Source organism: Equus caballus, chromosome 17 (assembly GCF_041296265.1).
Source record: "Equus caballus isolate H_3958 breed thoroughbred chromosome 17, TB-T2T, whole genome shotgun sequence".
NCBI classification, from domain to species: Eukaryota; Metazoa; Chordata; class Mammalia; order Perissodactyla; family Equidae; genus Equus; species Equus caballus.
The window spans coordinates 47,495,319-47,518,279 of NC_091700.1; the positions used below are offsets into that span (position 1 = coordinate 47,495,319).

Here is a 22,961-nt window from a genome sequence, read left to right on the forward strand (position 1 = left end):
TAAGGAGCCAAAGCTTTTTCTCTGTTTCTTCCTTTTTTAGAAATCTTGCTAATCTTGCCAAAGGAATTCAAATAAATGTTTGCTTGGCATAGATTTTTCAGTTCCCTGCTTTTATGTACAGTTACAGTTCCCTTTTCATAATGGACATACTTCCGAAAAGGATAGAAATCATTTCTTTTGGTAAATGTCTTACCTTTTAAATGCAAGAGACAGCTGGTGTTAAATTGATCCTGTAGCATAGGATTCCTTTGTAATGCATGCACTCCTTCTGCCCATCCAGGCTGTGTTTATCTGTTTTGTAAATTTACATTTGGAGCCCAAAGTGTGTTTCAGCTTAACCCCCTTAAAATCTTATTTTTATGTAGCACCTGACAATGTCATATGCCTGACATCTCTCTCTGTATGCACAAGTTTTCCATAATCATGTGTTTCATGTAAAATTGATTTGTGCTGCTGGAGCTGCATTGTGTCTGGGAGACCATGGATTTTCCCCAACACTCGAAGCAGTCAGCTGTGCTACACCTCCATAAAACCCAGTTGAGCCCTCGCTGAGGTTCTCAGATAGTCCACACCTGGTCCATACTAGCCTGGAGCTGGGTGGGTTCTCTGAATGGTTTCCTATGTGACAGCCCAGCACACGGTCCCAGCTGCGTTTGCAGAGCAGACTCCAGGTCTGTTAAGCCTGGCCCCTTGCCTAGTGACGTGAGGCCCTGGAGCTGGGCGAAGGGCTTGGGTTGATGGGCAGTTGGCAGGCAGAGGAGAAAAGTTGAGGAAGTTAAGGGCCAGTCTTCAGAGAGGGAGAACCACAGAGACTTTGACCTGGAAAAGTGTAGACACCTGGCCAGTGAGCAGCAAGAGGTCATGGCATGACCACGGGTGCCGAGCCCTCGGGGCTCTGATGCCTCTCCACTGCCAGGAGCACCGTGACCTAGAGTACAGTTTATTATGTTTTCTGGGCATTTTGTTCTGATAAGGTTTGATACAGGATCATTACATAGGGGAGTAGATTTAATCCTGTTTTCTTAGCAGGCTGTAAGGACACTGAGGGAATATTTATGTAATAAGATGCAAAGTTGCTATGGAAAATACTATAGCAACCTAACATCTTCCCAGAGCCAGGCAGCCACTTGTAACAGCAATCTAAATTTACATTTATTTTAGTGTCATTTTATCTACACTCTTAGTATCTCACTCTGACAGGATGTTAAAATATGTTTTCAGCTTGCATTTGAGCAAAATTAACACAGTGTTGTTGGAATTTAAGTGTGGCTTGTACAACTTCTGGAAAAAAATCAGAATATTTTCAAGGGAGTTTAGATGACAGAATCTGGGTAAGTTTGTTTTCTTTTTTTCTTTCCTAAACATAGGAAAGAATCTCTTAGTAGCCTAATTTTTCCTTTTAGTTTGTAAATGATAGTAGGAATTTCTGATTATGAAAAGGGGTTATCCTTTTCAACATTGACGTAATTTGTCTATTCCTCATCTGTGATTCTATTGATGCTTATAGAAAACACTTTTAGTAGATCAGCGCATTGCGTTCCAGCAGCATGTAACATTTTAAAAATAAAATCTGTTTTTCATGTAAAAATAATACCTGGTCATTTTAGAAAATCTAATGATTTAAGAATAACAAAAGAAGAGAATAAAACTGTGTTCATTATAACACTACAAAAGACTGGTTTCTATGTTTTTTCTCCTGCACAGCCTAACTGTATAAGCATTTTCCATGTATTTTTTAAAGCTCAGAAACAATAATTCTACCTGATTTTGTTTTCAGTCAGGCCTCCTTGAGTAACAGGTGAATATTTCTTTTTTAAAAAAAGCTTCCTTTTTCATATGTTAATGAAATAGAAAATATAGAGCAAATGAGTGTGTATCCTTTCTGGATCATAGACTCTTTCTCATGAACCTTTGGGAGTTGAAGCTATAATCTTTGAGGTGGTCAGAGTGGATACCTGAGGTCATTGAAAGGCTGATGACTGGACCAGCCCTCCACAAAGTATCTTTTAGGTTCCTTAAATGTGAGTGTGGCAGAGAAGCTAGAGATATGTAGCCGGTCAGTAGTGGAAAGATAGTAGCTATTGATTTTCTTCTGTGCCTCCCCATCTAAAATCTTAAAGTGTGACTATAACACTGTTGAAGTGGGACATTGGCCAAAAAAATCAATACCAGACCATATTAAAACATACACTGTTACCAACTTCTTAGCTCTGTGATATACTGTTTACGAGCATCATTGTCCCAGTTCTCCTATGCTTTTATATTGCATTGTTCATCAAAACACAGTTGGTGACATAAAGTTATTATACCTTGACTCCTAACACTGTTGCCCGTGAGCTTCATTAATCAAAGACCTGAATATGCTGGGTCTACTGTATGAGTACAGAAAGTGAGGACAAGAGGACGTCCTGTAGAAATCCAGTTAGCCATACACAGTTAAATGCCACATAACTAATGAAAAAAGTAATTGAAAGAAGTAATTACTTTCTTCCTTTTCTCAGAAATTCCACCTGCCAGGATATGATACTTATAGTTAGAAGCTCTGGAAATTGAAGTTTATAGCAATTTAAAAATTACTATCATAGTAAGCTCTCCCATATCTAAATGGCTTAGAGACTCTTCTTTTTCACTGGGGTGAATGTCCTTGATACCAAAGAGGGACTAAGTGCTCAGCAACTGTTCTCCCCAGTTCCAGGAGACAATGTGTGAAGGCTTCTGAGAAGTGACCAGAGAGGGGAAGTTTTATTTTAGACTCTGCATCAATAGCAAAGAAGTGAAGAGAAACATTTCTGGAGCAGAAGTTGCAAGACAGAGTCCATTAATCGTAGTGCTTCAGGCAGGGTGTTGCGGGTTCCTTAATGAACCCACTGTAACTTCTAGAGCTGCTGTCCCAGAGGCCTTTCCTTCCCCTGGGGCATGATGGGTCATTGCCATTTGAGGCAATTACCTAAATATTCAGTGATCGGGATTACTTTGGAAACACATAAATATCTAACAATAGGCTATTGGTTAATTAATCATATATCCATAAGCAACCTTGGAAAAAATCATGTTTTAAAGACTATATAATGGCATGAGAGAAGATTCTCAATATATTGCTAAGTCATAAAAGCAGTTACAAATTAATATACAGATATTCCAGTTGTGTGTTTGTGTCATGTTCATAATTTATATGTTAGAGGAAAATCTGTAAGGATATAGGTCAAAATACTCAGTGATTATTTCTAGATGGTGCGATTACAGGTGATTTTTTTTCTCCTTTGTGCATCTCAAAAATGTCCACAGTATATACAAGTTTTATTTTAATTAAACTATAATAAATACTGGTTTAAAAAATACTAGGAGAATCTGTGGTAACCTTCATGTTGATTGAGGAATACCACCTGACCATTTCCAACCATTCAGGAGAGTCAAAAGTAGTAACAAATGGTAACTAGCATCAGATGATGGAAGTTTATTGAACTGCCTTCTTTTGCTTTAAATTAGGAAATTTCCACATTTAATTTGCTATACTCTGGTTACCTCCCAAGGCCACATCGTCTTACAATTTCCTATTCCAAAAGCTGATCATCTTTGCATAATTATTAAATTAAAGATCCAAGGAATAATTCAAGTTCTAAACCAGGCAGACATGTTGAGTTCTTACCCACAGGAAGATTTGCAATGATTAAGGGTCTCTTCTAGACCCTTAGAAATCATCTGTACAACCTCCTCCTTTTTTCACAAATAGGAATATGCAGTCCCATATTGAGAAGTTGTGTTATTTGCCCAAGAGAGTAAATGAAAAGTCTAGAACTCAATACTAGTTTCCTTCTTTCCAGACTAATGACCTTTCTATGGCACCACTGAATTTTATGGGGAAAAAATCTCCAAAATATTCCTCAAATCCCTTAAGTGGCATCATAAGAGTCAGTAACCAAATAAAATCAACCAAGGATTTTGAATGCCTCATGTGCATGGCACCATGATGCCATTTGGAGTCAAAGGTAGACTGGAGACACTTATTGCCATAAAATGTTAACCCAGACAAAGCTGACTGGGGCTTGTGCTTAGTGTTCCCATTATTTTTTGTATTTTCTACTAACTAGAAAGAGATTGGCTTCGATATGGACAGTGCATCCAACAAACTGTTTTTAAGCCCATTCCAACAGAAATGCCAGCTTTTAAAAATATTCAGGAAATTGGCACAGTCCCTTCCTAGTTGAGTGATATTTATTTCCTGAAAAACAATCTGCTCTATGGCTTTAGGCGAGAAGAAGAAATGCTTTGAAGAGGTGAAGCAAATGCTTTGGGAAGGAGCCATGCCATGTCATGTATTTCCTTTGATAAACCACACACACTGTCACAACCCATGTTTTCCATTTCCTAACTCTCCATGAAGGTAAAGAGAAAAACAAAGATATTTCTCAAAACACAGGCACAGACTTGATGGTTGATCTGGAATGATCTGAGCTACAATATTAGCCCTTTGATTTCCCATCTCATCCCATGTTTTCTCTGCATCCCCAGGGCCTGGGAGAGCCTACCTGAAGACCAGTTCATTGGCTCTCCATCTAATTTCAAGACTTATTGAAGTGCTCTGCCTGCTTCCTTGTTCCTGAGGCTTGTCTTTATGAGATGTACCTCTCAATAAATCTTAAAAATAACAGTCTGAGGGAGAGCATCTACAATAATATCAATCTTATTGAGATGCACAGACTCAGGATAAGATCTTAGAAGTAATGTCTTCTCCTTCCCCACCCCATGTTCGAAATTAATGAGAAAAAAATGTGGTTTTTTACCCCCAATAATAGTTATCTGGAATGATGAATAAATTCTGCAAGTTTATACTGAGTGTTTTTTATAAATACAAGTTTTCAGGCACAACTTAAGTGACAACACATTTGGCAAATCTTTTGGAGGTTGGATAAGAGATTTCATTTTTCCTTTTGTGATTTACTGGTCAATTAAGAAATGTCTCCACCTGCTATACTAGACTTTTCCAGTGTAGTAATCTGAGCATCTTAAAGCCATCCATTTCTCTATCCTTAGCTCTTTGCCTCTATGAGTTATCTTGGGCAATGTCATAATACAAGGCAGTGATAAGATTAAAACCACAAATATTCAGTGAATTCTTACAATGTGTGTGGACCCATGGTATCATTTGTCTTGCAGTGCCAGATTAAGGGGAAAAATTAGCAAACAAAGTCTTAAAAGACTAATTGAGACTCAGTCTTTGATCTGAGAATATTGCTTATCTACTCTTAAAAATCCTAGTGGCGTATTATCAGAGTTCTCCTTTTCCTGGTCTGTACGGTGTCTGCTCTGTCTCAGACATCGCGCTCAAAACTAGCAGATAAACTCTAACATACAGAACTGTGAGAGCTGAGAGTATCTGAGAAGAAGTTGAGTAAATCTGTTAATCTGAATTCTGTTTTATCCCTGAAGAAGATTTTGTTTGTTTCTTTGTTTTAAACAAATAAGGGTGAAAACATTCTGAGGCGGGAGGACCTTTGACCCCATATGCCCCTTAAAGACTAGTTCAGGATCTTTTCTTCTCTGAATGGCCAGCACTTTGCATTGTGCACCGTAGGTGGACAACAGTTTGTTTAAATGAATGGGTAGGAAATTAAAACTAGGAAGAACTAATTTTTAATCTGTTAAAGGATTTTTTTCAGCTTCCACCAAAAAAAAAAAAAAAAAAAGAAAACCCTATTATCTAGTTAATCCTCACAGTATTAACCACATTTTTCAGATGAGGTCTAATGGAGATTTACTAAGTTGCTGCAAGTCTCATAACTGGCTTGTGGCTTTAGAGCCCCTTCGCTCTCTCTAATACCCCTCTGCCTCCCTCCTGTGTATAATCAGTGTCTACACGACTCTCTGAGGTTGACAGAAGCAGAAACGTGGGATGCAGAAGAGCATGGCCAGTGTTCCTCTGAGGACTACTGCTCCTTGGAAACGCCCGATGGTCCCCAAACCACCACATGCACTACTCATTCCTCTTGGAATTCTGCTTGCATAATTATATATCAGAGACCCTATATGTTGCTCTTGAGAGGAGGAAGAATGACATGTTCTTTCAGGTCATTAAATCATGGGGGACTGTGGCAAGATGAAGGATGGAGCTAAAAGGAAGAACAGCAAAGAAATAAGGTAACATTTGCAACGTTTCCCCCCTAGAACTAGGTTGAAATTATTGCAGATGGAAAATATATCTTAATTTTTTTCAGTAATTGAAAGTTGTTAAGTCCTTGGGCTTCTGAAATAGGAATTAAAACTTCACTGGGACTTTTTGCCCCTCCTATATAACATTTAGGCTCCTAAGGAATATTATAATTGATGCCAGATCGTCAGCGCCATGTTAACAAGCACTTCATATAAAACCATCCATAGCGCCTTCTCTCTCATGTTCAATAAAAAGCTAGTAACAAGAGAGCTGCTTTCTCAGAGGAATTCTTTTAACCTTTCAGAAACAAAATATTTCATGCTAATTCCTGCTTAATTGGAGGGAAGTCATTTCTTTAAAATCATTGAATATGAGTTTGAAGTCTGTTCCATCCCTGACCTCTTTAATTCAATCAAGGTCACCTCATAAACTTCCCCAAACAGCTCTATTTCTCAATTAGAAAAGGGGTAGAGCTGTTTAAAAGCATTTAGGGTTTAATTAATAGTGCTTAACTGGGGCTTCAGCACTTGCAGAGCTTTTATAAGGAGTTGCTAGTGAGAATAAAACATTGCTACCTGAAAAATTATACTCATCAGAAACTAAAAACAAATCATTTTAATGAGCAAAGTAAAACCTGCTTTTTATGGGAATGTGAGAAAGATTATCATGCTCAATATATAGAGGGTTTTAATATCTGAACAACTCTCTCCTAGGGAAAAATTGCTATAATTTAACCATCTAGACAGTTTTGAAAATACGTGCACTTTTCTTGCCTAAGAACTGCGAGAAGATGAATGCTGAGTTTGTCGGAGCAGGATTTTATAGCACTCAAGCTCTGGGGATGAAAAGAAGTGATGAGAAGATGGGTCCAGCTGAAGAATGTGAACTGGAGCCATCTGAACGGATGAGACATCAACAGATCTGAAAATAAGTTTTGGGGAGGCTCCCTGCCACGTTTCCCTCCCATTTTCTGGGCCTGACTGAGGAATACCAAGCTCACCTTGATGATCTTTCGAAGATTCAGTCCTTTGCCTGGTCAGATCGTTAGAAAGCCTCTGAGAAAGTGGCCTCCATGGGTGAGAATGGGTGTCCCTGGAAGAGAAAGTTTAGAGTCACTGAAGAGGGTGAAGGAATCACTTTGAACCATATACGGTCAGAGGCCCCTTGAGGATCTTATTTTTGTTTCCATCGTGGCTTGGCAAATGACGTCCCATCCCTAAGCCTCAGCTCTCTCAGTAGTAACATAAGTCTCATCCTAAGCGAGTTTCTCAAGGTTGTAAGAAATAACCAATTAAGGGATTCCGTGGCATTTTGCAAATACCAGGTACTGTGGCGGTGTGGAGAATTGATACCAGTGAGCAATCACAGGAGCCGTAAATGAGTGACTCTCAGCCCTGGCTGCACGTGAGAAAGACCTGGGAAACTTTATACAAATACCAACGCCTGGGGTTCAATACCCAGGCATCTATGTTATTAAAATACTCCTCAGGTGATTCTGATGCACAAAGGATGGAAACCCACCAGCATGTAACATGAGGATTGATGGCCGTTGATAATAGGTGGGAAAGAAGGGAAAAAAAAGAAAGGTTGAGGTAAGGTAATAAAATATGAGACCCAGAAGAAAATAAAAATGGAATAAAAGATAAAAATGTTTAGTGGAAAGGAAGTGACTGACAGAGGCAACAGTAAGGGACCAAAGAAGGAAGAAATGAAAGGGCGGTCATCTGTTAAAGTATGGCATACATGGCACAGGTGGAGATGTCCCCTCATCATGTCTGCACGAGGTGCATCTGAAGTGTCCTTTGATTAAAACGAAAAAAGTCTAGTTGGGAGGAAAGAAAAAATGAAGGTAGCCTGATGCAGAAATACGTGATGAGAGCCAAGGACAGAGTCTCTGCTTTTCTCTGACTCTAGGAGAACAGCCAGAGACTGTTCTCATCCATCAGTGGTGAGAGTGGGATGCAAGGATGCCTGGGCATTTGCCAAAGAGAGAAGCCTCTGAGGACCTAGCAACTGGTGTCGGGAGAGTGTAGTGTGCATGCAGGACAGGCCTCCTCTCCCGCAGTGAGAGGCTGGTCCGAGGGCCCTCCGTCAGGGGTCATGGGTCCTCACAGAGCACCGAGGTTCAGCCAGGCCTCTCCTGGGTGCATGCCACAAGTCTGCTGCAGCAGGAACTGTCTCCAGAAATATGGCAAAGAAAGGTGATACACAACAACAACTAGTAGGTTAGAAAAATGTCTTTCGGAGACACTGCCTGGAGGATCTATGAAAGCATTCAGTCACAGTATCCTCACGGGAGAGTCAGTAAGCAGCATTCAGAGAGGAGCAGGTAGAGAGATTAATGAAATGTGAGAAAGCAAGGCAGATGACAGAGCATCCTAAAAGGCCATGTTGGATGGTGAAAGCTGGAGAGGAGAAGCTTCTCCCAATAACAGAAGCTGTTAGAAAAGTCTGAGAGAAAGCAGACGTCAAAAAATAATGAGAGTTATGAAGAAAGCATGAGGAATTGAGGATCTGGCCCCTAAAGTCCAGGGAAGTAGTCCCAAAACTTTGGCATGCATTAGAATCACCCTAGAAACTCGCTAAAGTGCACATCCCCAGGCCCTATTCCAGAAACTCAGATTCAGAGAGTCTGAGAGGGGTCCAAGAATGCTCACTTGAGAGATACCAAGGTAGGACAAATGGCTGCATGTGGAACAAACTTTGGGGAGTACTGGCCTCGAGATAGCAATTAGTTGTTCATACCAGTTTCATTCTACCTTGGTTATGTCTTTAAAGAGGATGGGGATTCTTTTTGTCCTAATGCCAGGCACGAATAATTGTGTGGAAATCAGTCTCCACTCTGGTGTTGAGGGACCTGGGGAGGAGGTGACTTCATGGGCAGCCCCAGCCTAGCACTGCCCACCACTTTCCACCAAGCTTCTAAGCAAAGTCTTGGTTCCCACTGGGTAGACCGAATAATTAGAGTTTATATAAGGCCCAAAAATGGAGAGAAAGAGAAGGTTTTCCATTTGACTCATCTTTGTTATCCTAAGTATTTGGTGTTTTAAAATAAAACCTTTGTGGGAAAAGTCACTCTTCCTTGCGAAGGGCAACGCCTGGGACTGAGAACACTGTCTGTGTGGGCTGACCTTCATTCACATTTCAGAGTGTGGATGTGTTTTATGTTTTAGAAACCACTGGTTCCTGTGTGTGTGTGTGTGTGTGTGTGTGTGTGTGTGTGTAGGGGGTCAGTAGAAGTAGGAAAACATCAATTCTTGAGGTTTCTTGAAGAAAATTAGAAGAGACCATTTGTTAAAAGGGAAAGAAATCTGCAAGTTGGGAGGAGAAAGAGGTGATGGTCCTTACGTTGCAGGAGATGAGGAAACGAGAGGAGTAATCCCTTCAGGGGAAGGGTCGCGTTGAAAGCTTCTCTCTGGACAAGACCAACTACTACTTGGGTGAAGTCGCACAGAGCAAGCCCCAGCTGTGGAGTCCTGTACCCAAGGGAGGGCACTGTGTGAGGGAGGAGTAACTGTTCCTGCAAATGAGTGTCATTATGTGATTTATCTTGGTCTGTCTAGGTCTGACTGCCCTAAAAAAGAATCGTTAAAGCCTTCAGAGGGTAGAAAACAGGTAGTCCTGTATCATGAAAGTCAAAATAGGGATTGAAAGTGAAAAAGAAAACAGAAATCTAATGAAAAGAAAATGAGTAGGAGGAAAATGTTCCTCTTCGTTGCCAGCTGCCCTGACATGGAGCCCCTAAGAACCCAGCCTCCTTTTTTCTCCCCACCGCTAACCTTGCCCTGTCAGCTTTGGCACCTTCTCCTTCTGGAGATTCCTTTGTGAAAGCAGTCTCCACTGTGTGGTGGCCCCACTCCTGTTTCCCTTAAGCTTATCAAAGCGTGAGCTGGACTTTAAGGCCCAGCCCAGCCCAGCCCAGCGCACGTTCTTCACGAAAGAGCAGTCGCTCAGCTCTCCGCTCCCAGCCAGAAGCCTCCTGTTCTTTTGTCCTACCACCACAACACACTGTGCAGAGAGCCCCTCGTGGGGCAGTTCTGTGTGGCTTCCACCAGGTCCACACCTGTAGTTGGTGCTTCCTGCAGCTGGGCAGGGAGCTGAGGTCAGGCGGGGCTGTGCTTAGCCTGGAGTGGGCACTCAGCTCACGTCTGCAGGAGTCCCCGCATGTGCTTCCTGAGGACTCTAAAGGCTCCTCTCACCCAGCACAGCATCCTTCACCAGCATTTTAAATGGCAGACTTACCCTGCGATTGGAAGAACTGAACGTGCCTCTTTCCTTGGCTTGTTTTCCTCTGAGGACAATGGGGGTCGTTGGGGGAGGTATCAGAGGACAGTGATGTCAGCGGGAAAGCAGTAAGGCATGATGTGAAGTCTCAATAGTGTCAACAGCCCAGCAGCACCTCATAGTCAGTGCCACTGGTGCAGACCACTTCGTTAGGAGGAGCTATATGGAGGGGATTTTTTTTCTGAGTCACCTGCTGCCAGTTGTGCCTCTAGACTCACATTTAAGCCATTATAATAACAGGATCTAGCTTACCTGCACTCTCCAAATTACCCTTATTCCACTGGCCTCACACAAAGATGGAAATAGACACTGCATTGTGCTTCTGTTTAGCTCTCCCTAATAACAGCTAATGCACAGACTGGAATACACAGTGCAAATATAAAATGTTATGTCAATGCTAAGTTGTAATAATAATAATCCTGAAAGAGTGTAGCAGAAGGAATTTCCCTGAGCAATTTGAGGAAGATTGCTGCTTCGGTGGGGATGCAGGTGTTACTGAAAAGCAGATCGATTGTGGTTTGTGGGTACTGTCGGAGGCTGTCCAGCAGGAGAGTGGCGGTGCAGCAGGCCCCGCACCATGCTTTTCAGCTCTGTGCCTGATCACTGAGAGGCACCGAGGGTGATGGCAGCCGCCAGACCCAGTGCTTTCATCTGGTTATCTGAGGGTGAGTCTGGTCCTTGTCTCTGGCCTTCCTCAGCCCATTCAGACCCTGGGGACAGGGCTCTATGGGAAGAGAGCCTCCGCCACCTTGATTCTAACTGACGGTATGGGACACTTAGAGAAGCAGGGCATTGATGCATTCGGATGGGTGGAGTGGGCACTCTAACTTTTGTCCTTCAGTAGTCCTGAGAGCAGTGTGAGTCCCTGGACACAGCTCTCTTAATGGAGCCTTCTTGACTACCTGAGCCTCAGAAGCTCCGTGGTTAGAGGCATTCTCTGTGGCCATTTCAGAGGAGACAGACGCAAGGCAGAAGGAGAGATCCCTAAGGGGTTTGAGTCAGGCCTCAAGACTGCCAGAAGGGTGAGTTTAACATCCACGTGGATCATTCCCAGACTCCTCGTGCAAAAGATCTATGTGTGTTTCTTTTAAAGAAAGGTCATCTCCGCTTTCCTAGGAGAGCCTCTCTCCAGCAGAACACTCCCCAAACAGAGCCAGGAGTGAAATGTTTTCCTCTCTTAGGAACAAATTAGCCACGACAGTAATGTCCCTGGTTTCCTCCTCTCTCGAGCTTCAGCACTTACCTGTCCCCAGGCCACCCCGATGGCTTTACATCAGGAGTTTAGGTTCCGAAGTCAGCCTTGCTGAGTATAAACTCTGCACCTCCAGCCAGCCGTGCAAGCTCCATGGCTCTCAAACTCAGTCCCACCACCTGTAAGATAGAGATAACTGTTGTATTTACTGTGATATCTTTGTGAGGGTGAAAGGAGATTGTGCAAACACTAGGCTTAGCACACTGCCTGGCACATAAAAATTGTTAGCTTTTACCACCACTATTACCATTACTATTGCTATTACCGTTACTGCTGCTGCTATTTGAGGAAAACAGTCATGACTGTACCTTTTGCCCAAATCTGCCCCTCACTCCCTAAGGAGGTGCTCACACATTGGAACAGGGCTGGGACAGGACCACCTTCACAGGAGCAGAGCATGGAGCTGGGGTTCCTACAAAACAAGGTCAAGGGATGCAACCGAAATGACAAACCAAGCTTGTGGTTCTTTCAAAGTATTTGTCCAAACAAGCTATGTGTGACCCCAGTTCAGGAACCAGGTGATAAGAATGCGCTGTGGTCCGAGCCGCGGGTCTCAGAGTGTGATCTCGGCCCCAGCAGCATCGGCACCTGCTGGGGACATGGAGGAATGCACATTCTCAGGCTTTATCCTGGACAGACCAAACTGGAAACTCTGGGCATAGGGCCCGAAAATATATGTTTCAGCACGCCCACCAGGAGATGCCAGCCAGTATTGGGGAAATACTGGGTTAGAGTAACACCAGCTTCTTTATAAATAAGTCCCGATTTTTCTGTGGCTTAACGACAACAACAACAGAAGAGCTGATTTCTTTGACACAGAAGAGTCCAAAGCAGATATCTTGGTCTGTGGGCACCTGTCCTCCATGTGGTGATTGAGAGACCAAGTTCCCATTCCAGCAGCGGGAAGAGAATGAGAGATTGTGCAGAAGGCACCTGTCACTGCCCCATCACACTCCATTAGTGAGACCCCTATATGGCAACTTCTGGGGCAGCCACCTCTCAGGAACAACGCTGCACTATGCAAAAAAAAAAAAAAAAAGCATGAAGTTGGGTACACAGTGTGCTGTGTCTGCCACAGAAGAGCAACTGGACACCCCGGGCACCAGGCAAGAAGAATCAGACTGCAGGGAGGCGGAGGGAGCTGGAGAGGCCCCGAGTCACCAGGCCATAGGGGCTGGAAGGTGACCACATATCACGGAATATTTTCCAGGCCTCAGGCCCATCCAATCATCCTGTTCTCTGGACCTATGGGCACAACCGCCTCTCTGGGCAGCAGCCAATGAAATCCTTGAAGAAGACTTTCTTTGCACATAGGAAAGAAATGCACAGTTCATCGGCCTCCTCCCAGCTGAGGTGGGAGGGAGAATGTTAAACACAGAGTTTTCCTAAGACACAGAGGCGAACAGTTCTTGAGAAATCCAGATATTGTTAGCGACAATATGTTAAAGTGTTTTATTATTTAGTTACATCTTGCCTGAGCATGAAAAAGATATTAACATACTGTCAGCTTACTGGGACATAACCCAAAATAACTTACAATTTTCATATAGTGCTAATTATTTTTCTGACGCTGGCTCAGGCTGGTAAGAGAGAGATTTCAAGCTTTCACCAGATTATTTACTTAAAGAAGTTAAGCATGCCATTATCTGTTCCCATGGAAACACAGTAAGTAATACAGGAGGCAGAGGAGGAGGTCACTTTGACCATAATTAATATAAAGAATAATGGTTTGTCTAGAATCTACTAAAGCCTACAGTGAGCTGCTGTAATGCCTTTAAACCTCTTCCTCAGAGGCGCCATTTCGTCTTTGGATCAGTTTTCATGCACTAGCATCACTTTTGGTAATTTTAGTGGGCTAGTGCTAATTTTTGAAATGTAATTTAATCTTGTTTGGCAGAGTTTTTCCAATGGTGTTATTTCATTTTTGGCTCAATCAGAAAATCCCAGTAAGAGAATTTTCCTAAGGTCCTGAGCAAGTGTAAATTGATGACTGCCCTGGCCTTCCGCTTGTATGTGCCACCACTCCTTGCCCATGGCTTCTCAATAAACAGTTGATTGGTGAGTGAATTAGTGATAATCCAAAGGCACCACTAGGTTCAGCAGTGCCTTTAAAATCACCAAAGGCAGATTTAATTATGTTCAGAATAGTTTACAGTTAAACTGTCTTATTGCAGTCTTGTTTTTAAATTGAAAATTGGTAATCCACATGTGGTGGATCTTAGCTAAATATTCCATTTATTGGAGCACAGTGCACTCCTCAGGGATTCTGACAAAAAGACGCATACTACGGTTTATTTTTAATCCTTATGCTTATTTGAATAGTGGATTTGTTGTGCGGTCTCTCAAAGGTAAATTTTATCATGGAAGCTTGATTTTTCAAAACTTTTTCATTTAATACAGTGTCCCAGAAAGAACTAAAAGAAAAGAAAAGAGAAGTGAAAGAATGGAACTTTCAAGCTTCTGGATTTTTAATACACTGAGAAATGATATTGTTAGAAATTATTAGGATTTTGTTTCTTTTAGAGTCCAAGAAACATAATCTCGCTTCCTCCGGGAAGTCTCGTCTGAGGGGTAGATTCAAGGCTGCAACGTGACACCAAATAATGTGTACAAACAGGTGGCCTCAAGTTAAGTGGAGTCAATGTACAATTTCTCACCCTTTAGAAGATAACCACTTTGCTGCCACACGAGTAACAAAATTTTTTTGGCAAATATCAAGCTTGAAATCATTTAATCAGGAATGTAAATCGGTTATATGCCCCAATTATAAAAACGTTGATGGGATTGGCTATGGTATTGATTTTTGAGGGGTGGAGGGTGGATAGAGTTCCAGCTACTGGGTTTTTTTCATATATATATAATGATATCACATCCTTATTCCAGAAATGCAAACAGCATTGTATCCTGCTTGGCAGGAACAGTGGTCACTTGGCTTAGCCAAGAATAAAAACTGTCAGCAGTGCCATTCCACAGGCTCATAAGAGAACCCCTAAAATAATGGATGGTGCCTCTCCTATATGTATTTATGTTCAGATAATTTATTTAAATAATGTTGCTGGCACATGCTTTATAGCTGCTTGCATTTTGCTACACAGATTTCAGTGTATCTTGCAGACTATGCACTTCATTTGGAAAATGTAATTTCCATCCCTGCATACTAATCGATTTCTTCACAAACACCTGCTATCAGTTATGATAATAAAAATGCCACTCTGAATTGAAAAAGGGCCAAATAGAGCTTCCTAAGGAAATGACTTAAGTGTCTTTGAATGCTACTAAATGTAGTAATGTGCTTCTGTAGTGCCAACACTTTTTTCATCATTTGCATTTTCTGTAATTTTGCCCTATTACAACATCCCTCTCTCAAATGATGCCTCATAACCACTTCCTTATGGATCGGTAAACTGAGTTGTCAGGAGTTGGTGTCTGAGGGTGTGGACCAGATCTGAAGTTGGGCTGCACAGTGTGGGAAAGCACTAGCTCATGCTCCTGGGGAAACCCTGGCTCATTTCTGATTTTATAAGTTCCTGAAAACTGTAAAATTGGCTGCTCCTTGGTTTTGCACATCCATATACACCAAATAAAATTTCCTTTATCCATTCTCTTCAGCCTCCAGTTCATTCCGCGCACCATTGCCAAACTAATCTTCCTAAATCGCCAATTTCATCACGTCCTTCCACTGCCCTAGCACCTTCAGTGGTTCTCACTTGGCCTCTCCACTGAGTCCAGCTCTCTAGCTTGACTTCTGAGCCTCCATCTCTCTCATCACCTGAGATGGCTCACCTGCCTCCCACTGCTTCCAGACAGACTCTTGCCTTTTGGTCAAGCTTCTCTCCTTCCTGCCCCAAATATTTCTATCTTCAGTTCCCATTCCGAGCTTCGCTTGTGCTTGCACTCCTGACTGAGTTGTCCTTCCCCAGTTCGTGGGCTTTCATGTTTTAAAGCCCTCTTCTTATTCCGGTCTGCATTTTTCTTTCTCTTCTCTGAACTCCTATAGGATGGATTCCCTTGTCATAGACCTTGACACTGAGTTGCTCATTTATTTATTCATTCAACCAATATTAATTGAGTGCCTACTGTATACCAGGCACCAGGCTATCCTCTTCTCCTTTGAGAAGAACTGTAGTTTCCTTTCAAATGTATCAGTTTCTATTATATTTTCAGCTCCTTGAGAGAAAAGACATATTCTATCTCCTCCTTTGTGATCCAAGAAGCCCAGGAAGGCCTGGACACAGAGGACATATTCAGTAAATGCTTATAGACTAATTGATCCATGATGGTTTGAGGTAGGGAATTTTCTGGTGGATTGCATGCTCTCTTTGATTAGTATTGCAGTGTGTACTATACATAGATTATCATTTTGCAAAGTAGAATACCATAAAACACTCAACTGTAAAAACTATTAACATAGTTTGATGTTTGATGTTTGAGGAGAGAATTCACTGGGGTCTCAGAGCACCTCAGTAAAGATGTATCATCATTGTACTCTAATGTGCAGGTAGAACCTCCGGGAGGCTGGCCTTGATCTGGCTCTCTGATTGGGATGGGGAGGAGGATATGGAAATGACCATGGAGTGAGAAGCTCCTGCGCAGTAGGCTCCACGGCACACTTACAAACCAGAAGTTACTTCTTTGAAGAAGTTTCTGATAAGCTCTTAAAATTTTCTTTCACTTTTCTCTTGCTTACAAAAGTCGAGAATGAATTTTCTCTGGGAGGGGGAAGGAAGTATGGGAAACTGGTGGGAGAGTAAATGGGGAGAATTAGAGACTGGTTTCCAACAGCCTGGTAAGAACTAAACGTATCTGGACTGGCAGAACAGCCCGGTGACTGAGAGCGAAGACTCTGCAGCCAGTGGCCTGGGCTTGAAGACTGTCAATGCTGCTTTTGTAGGATCGGACACTCTCTTTCATATCCCTGTGCCTCATTTTTCTCATCTGTGAAGCGGGGGATAAGAACAGCATCCACATCATAGGCTAGATGGGGGAGGAAGTGAGTTAGTTCATGCAAAGCTCTTGGTCCAATGTCTATTATATGGTGGGTGCTCAGCAAACTATTACTGTTATTAGACCACTAAACAATAAACCAGAAACTAGGGCAAGGGATTCCCCATCCTGGATTTTGTTTTGTACCGTTCCTTCTTCTCTTCTCTTAGTTTCAGTTGTTTCTGCAGCCTTGCAATGTGTAAGACCCGGAGTTAACTGTCTCAGTTTCTCAGTAAGATAGAGGTGTGAGTGAGGTCTGAATCTATACATAGAGAATTTTAGGCTTCAGGAAGGAGTATTAGAGTAACCACTCAGCCTTGTAGGGAAAAAGAGTTTTAATCTGCTGACGAAACAGATGGAACTAGGTTACCATTCTGATAGGAGTTAGAGAAAACAGTTTGTGCAATTTGGCCCAGCAGTAGAGCAGGGAAGACTGGTGTGCATACAAATTCCTCTCTCCCCTGGGCTGCTGCCGCATGCCTCAACTTGTGGAACTGCTGATTATTTGAAAGGACCTGGCGCTCCAAGGAGCTAAGCAATCCTGCAGAAAGGGAGAGGACAATAATGGGGTAGATAGGATTGTTGCCTGGAATTCTGAATGCTGTCATCACCTAGCAACACACACTGATTTCTGAGAGGGTGCCTAGGATTGGAGGAGAGGTCAAGAGACAAGAATTTGGAAGGAATTAATCCTGTGCCTACAAGAAACATTCATACAGAAGACCAGACAAATAGAATAGATAAAAATTCCGAAAGAAGTAAAGCTCACCAACTGCAAAATAAAGACCCCAGGGTAAGGCATTTCAGTTGTATCTCTGAGCTGGTACGAACATTAAGAATTTGGGTGAGAAACTCTTTCCCGCTGAAGGCCCCTCAATCCAAGCAAGAGGGGAGCCCACCTAAACTTGTTCTGTTTGTCTTCCAGCCCTGGCTGCTCAGGCCTACGCTCTTAAAGAGGAGAATGACAGTCTCCGTTGGCAGCTGGATGCCTACAGGAATGAGGTGGAGCTGCTGAAACAAGAAAAAGAACAGCTCTTTCGAACAGAAGAAAACCTCACCAAGGACCAGCAGCTCCAGTTCCTGCAGCAAACCATGCAAGGCATGCAGCAGGTACCCGGGCCCAGGGGGGTTTTCTTTTTTTCTTTTTTTTGACAGAGAGAGGAATGTGTGTATTAAGTGGAAGTGCAATGGCAGCCACATGCCAGGAAAGGTGAAGGAGAAGAAATGACATCTGAAAGCTAAGTTGCTAGGAAAGGAAAGTGCTAATGACTGTTTGTGCAAGGGTGGAATCTGGAGGAAAGCCAAGCTAAAGAAACACACCCTCGAGGTGGGAAATAGAGGAAGAGAATCTAGGAGATTAAAAGGTTTGTATATGAAGTTTAGCCTCATGGCAAGCAGTCAGAAAAATCCTTGCTGATCGTGATGTAAGTGTTTTGTAATCTTAGAACTTATTAAAAGCATGCCAACTGATTTTACAAAGGCATGATGAGTTTGTTTGTTTTCAAGACCCCTGAAAATGTAAAGTATATTGTTTCCACTTCTTCTGGATTATTCTTAGGATCTAGTCAGTTTCTATGAACACCCCACATATTTAAGAAATATTTGCTGATAGAATGGATGAAGCACCGGAATTTGGGTGGATAGATGACTTTAGAAAGAGGCCAGTATCTGTGCTTTTGTTAAAGAGTGCCAGACTCCACCTTGGCACATTCAAGTTAAAGATGTGTATTTCCAGCAATTGTTAGAAAAAGAACTCTGGGCTTTGGAGGAAGAAGGAATATGGACTGTGGGAAATGAGGGGTTGAGATTAGGGGAAAACCTGAGCACTGGCCATGGAGGAATGGAATCAAAGATTCATAGCTGGATTTCTACCTGCAAACAGCCGTTGACACATGATACGCTTTAGGTGTTTGGGCTTTTGCGTTATCTTAGAATAATAAAGCATAAATTATCATCACACTTGGGTGTCTTTTTATTACCCCTCTGAATATATAAATCTAACTACTCTTTTCTGGGAAAAAAAAGATGATTGTTTTTATTTAAACAAGAGAAATATAAGTAGGATGATGGGAAATTAAAATATGTAGTGAGTAGGCTATTTTTTAAAATTCCCACATCCATCTTCACTGCTCTATAAGATCAGGCGCATGAACTGCCTACAAACTGTCTTAATGATTAGAGGTAACTCCTGCAGAAACATTTGCCAAGCAGGGAAAAATAATTGAGAGGAAGGGATATAAAAAAGATGTGAGGATTGGGATACACATAAGTTAATGACCAAGTCACAGAAAGTATCTTAAACATCTCCTGCCATTTTAAAGCAATTTTTGAGTCTTGGCTTTGAGTTCTAACTGGTTGATGTTCACAGTGTGTGTTAGACAAATCAGTGAGATTCAGAGGTCAGAGCCAGCCAGGAAAATGTCATTACAATCGTTGCTCAGGTCCCTGCACTTGGAAATCAGTGTAACAGCTGCGGTGCGAGGCTCCCGGGGTTGTCCATATGCCCCAACAGTGGGTGTGTGTCGGCGCCGGTGCCAGCAGGAGAGTCTGTCAATTTCCCCAAAGACCACGACGCCAGACCCAGCCCACAAGCTACTGTGTCACATATCGTGCAATGGGACCTCTTTTCCTCCAGAAAAGATTATCCCAGTTGCTCTAAAAGTTGATAAAACTTTTACGGTGGTTGCAGATTCAAATCCGAAAGAAGTCAGAGGAAGCAGGGTGAGCTCAGCAGTCAGGGAGAAGTATGCTAAGGGTGTCAGTGCCGCGTGCCTGGTCCATACAGGAGCAGTGTTATAAACCACCACCGAACAACAGCCCCTTAAAGGAAGTGTGTGGTTGTTGCAGCTTCTGAGACATTTGCAGAATCTCTTTGTCCGTAGGAAATGCACTTTAGTGTAGTTTCTTTTGGGATTTTGTTTTGGTTTGGTTTAAACAACAGAAATTTATTGTCTCACCGTTCTGGAGCCTAGAAGTGCAAGATCAGAGTGTTGACAGGGTTGGTCCCTCTGAGAGCTATGAGGAAGACTCTGTTCCATGTCTCTCCCCTAGCTTCTGGTGATTGCTGGCAATCTTTCCTTCTTTGGCTTGTAGATGCATCATCCCACTTTCGGCCTTCATCTTCACATGGCGTTCTCCCTGTGTGTGTGTCTGTGTCCAAATTTCCACTTTTCATAAGGACGTCGTTTGTGAAGGATTAAGGGGCCCATGCTACTCCAGTATGAGCTCATCTTAACTAATGACATCTGCAACGACTCTGTTTCCAAATAAGGTCACATTCTGAGGTGCAGGGGGTTAGGACTTCACCATATAAATTTGGGGGGAACACAGTTCAATCAATAACAAACACATAAGAGATAGTCAAGATATATTTGTTGAATGGAGGAGTGAATGGACAAAGGCACAGAGGCAAGAACTAGCGTGCTGGCTGTCAGGAGCTCTGGTTTGTTTGGGATTTTTGGCTCATAAAGAGCAAGGCAAGAAATGGTGAGGGCTAACGCCCTAGAGGTCTGTATGGCACCTCCTTAGCACATGGGAAGCCCTAACTCAGTGGCAGTGGTTATGATTGTCATCTTTACAGGTTGTTAGGTGGAGGCATGGCAATGTCTGTGGCAACACATCTCTAATATAGTTTTTAAATATATGTGCTTCCTAAGAGTCATATTTCTACCTTAACGTCACTTTGAATAAATTACCACAAGTTGCTAATTTGAGCCCCACTGCAAAGAATTGTCCTGACTCTAAAACCTCCTCTCAATCTGTCCCACTATCCACTTTCTAAATTAGAAAATCGTGATTTCCCAGGAAAGTCAAGAGAGAGAGGAGGGTAAGCCTCCCACATGCCGTTGTTTTCTCAGTCCATCTATGGGAAATTATTCTGTGACAAACAAAAGAAAAGAAAGAGTCTTGACAGCCTTAGAACTAATGTACAATGTTTGCAATTGCCTTCAAGTTTAGCCAAAAAGTTTCTAACCTTTCTTCTTTTAATCCCCTAAGGATATATTCCCTGACATCACACGGTTTCTCATGTGTTGATGAGGAAAACATTATGGGCAGGGTTCCTGAAAGTGAAAAACCCTTGGGTGACTTTGTCTGGTTGTTTCTCAGTCTAGCCCTACATTATGTGGGTGTCACCATTTAATTTTAGAGGTTTCACACAAAAGGAAGTAATAGCTTGTATCCATGGTAACACGGTAGCCTTTACCTGATCTTAAGCTGGCAATAAAGTTAACCTGTCTCTGCCTCAGGGAGGTGAGGTCACTGGTTTTCATTTATACCTTTAGGTATACGAAGAAAGAATATACATATTTTAAACTCTTATTATCTTAAGATTACTGCACTGAATTGTTTTCTTAGGTTTAATGAGGTAAAATGTACATACGATAAAAATACTCTTTTTAGGGAGACAGGTCAAGAAATTTTGACAAATTCATATACTCATGTAACCACCACTACCACAATCAATATATAAAACAATTCTATCACCCCTCAAAATTCCTTCATGCCCCTTTTTAGTCAACCCCACTCCCAGTTACCACTGATTTGTTTTCTACCCTTAGCTTTGCCTTTTCTAGGATGTCATATAAGTGGAATCGTACAGTATGCAACCTTTTGAGTCTGGCCTCTTTCGCTTAGCATAATGAATTTGAGATTCATCCATGTTGCTATATATGTCAGTAGTTCATTCCTTCTTATGCTCACTAGTATTCCATTGTAAGAGCCGTAATTTGTTTATCTAGTCACCAGTTAATGGACATTTGGGTGATTTCCTGTTTGGGGCAAATTTGAATCTGTAAACATTCCCTTACATGCTTTTTGTTTGGACATAATTTTCATTTTAGTTGGGTAAATGCCTAGGAGTAGGATTGCTGGGTCATGTGGTAAGTGTGTTTAACTTTTTAAGAAACTGTTTTCCAAAGTGTCTGTACATCGTGCATCCCCATGGGACAGCGTGAGAAGCCCGGTTGCTCTGTGTCCTTGTCAATCAGCACTTGGTATGGTCAGTTTGTTTTGTTTTGCCTTTTTTAGCCACTATAGTAAGTGTATGGTAGTCTCTCATTATGGTTTTAACCACACCTAATTTAAACAATGTTTATATTTTCATTCACAAGGATAGCTCAATATGTCATATTTTTAAATAACCAACTTAAAAATCAGAATTCTTTTGAAGCCATGTATAAATCATATTGAGAGGAGTGATAAATATTCAGATAACAACAGGATACCATTATAAGCTGCTAATCATAAAACTGTGTGTGACTAATGATGATGATGTCAGAAGGCTCCCTCATCAATACTTTAAGCTAATGCTTTTTAATAACATTAGTTATCAAATGTTATCTGAAGACCAGCTGTCTTAGGCCAGTAAACCATTGGCCCACATAGAACAGTGGCTCTCTAACACTCTTGGCTTGACATTAGTAAAGACCAGGGCTAGTCAGCTGTCTTGACACCTTTCAGCAAGGGAATATCAGAAAAAAATTGGGAAAAGGGGGATTACTATGATCAACACCATTTTAGAAATTAAGTAACAAGTGTTTTTTCACTTGTGCTCAAAAAGGAACATAGCTGTGATTTTCTGTATACGTATCACAAAACTTCACTAATTTAGATTAATTTTATAGAAGACAGAGAAATACAATACTATTACCTTCCTAAAATATAAAGTAATCCCATTAGTTTTGCCAAATGTTGGTCAAGAATTGATCTTTGGCATATATATTAAGAAATAAGTGAAAGTGTGCTGAAATTAGAACATCAGTGAGTGCATCCACCCACTTAAGTATAAAGTTAAGCATCTCTTTTGAAATCTTCTATAAACTATTTAATTGCTTAGTAAGTACTTTTTTTAGAGATAGTGAAAAGTTTGCGCTCAATTCCTCTCCCAAATTTATGTGTCTTGAAGTCAGATGTGTACATGTCAAAGTCAGGATAATTATGACAGCAGGAGTGGTACCGAGAGTGGTGATGATGGTGGCTGTGGTGGTGAGGGTGGCTATGATGGTGAGGGTGTGGTGGTGAAGGTTATTGTGCTGATGAAGGTAACTGAGGTGGCCATAATGGCTGTGGTGGTAAAGGTGCCCGTGGTGAAGGCGGCTGTGGTGATGATGGTGGCCATGACAATGAAGGTTACTGTGGTGGTGAGATGACCATGTTGAGGAAGGTGGCGGTGCTGATGAAGGTGGCTGTGGTGGTGAAGATGGCTAGAGTGGGGATGGTGGTGTTTTCGATCATTAGAAAATGTTAGGGAAAGACATAAAATGAGCATGTCCAAGAAAACATTAGAGAACTTTT

General features: G+C 41.9%; 1 protein-coding gene across 34 annotated transcripts in view; it reads left to right on the plus strand.

Moving 5' to 3' along the window:
* Nucleotides 1-22,961, plus strand: part of ENOX1 (ecto-NOX disulfide-thiol exchanger 1) — a 536,733-nt gene that overhangs the window by 433,085 nt on the left and 80,687 nt on the right. For all 34 annotated transcript variants that reach the window (XM_070239807.1, XM_023621638.2, XM_023621635.2 and 31 more), the window contains one exon: nt 17,593-17,777. In XM_070239807.1, coding sequence (XP_070095908.1) covers nt 17,593-17,777 — 185 coding nt within the window. The remainder of the gene's footprint in view (nt 1-17,592; nt 17,778-22,961) is intronic.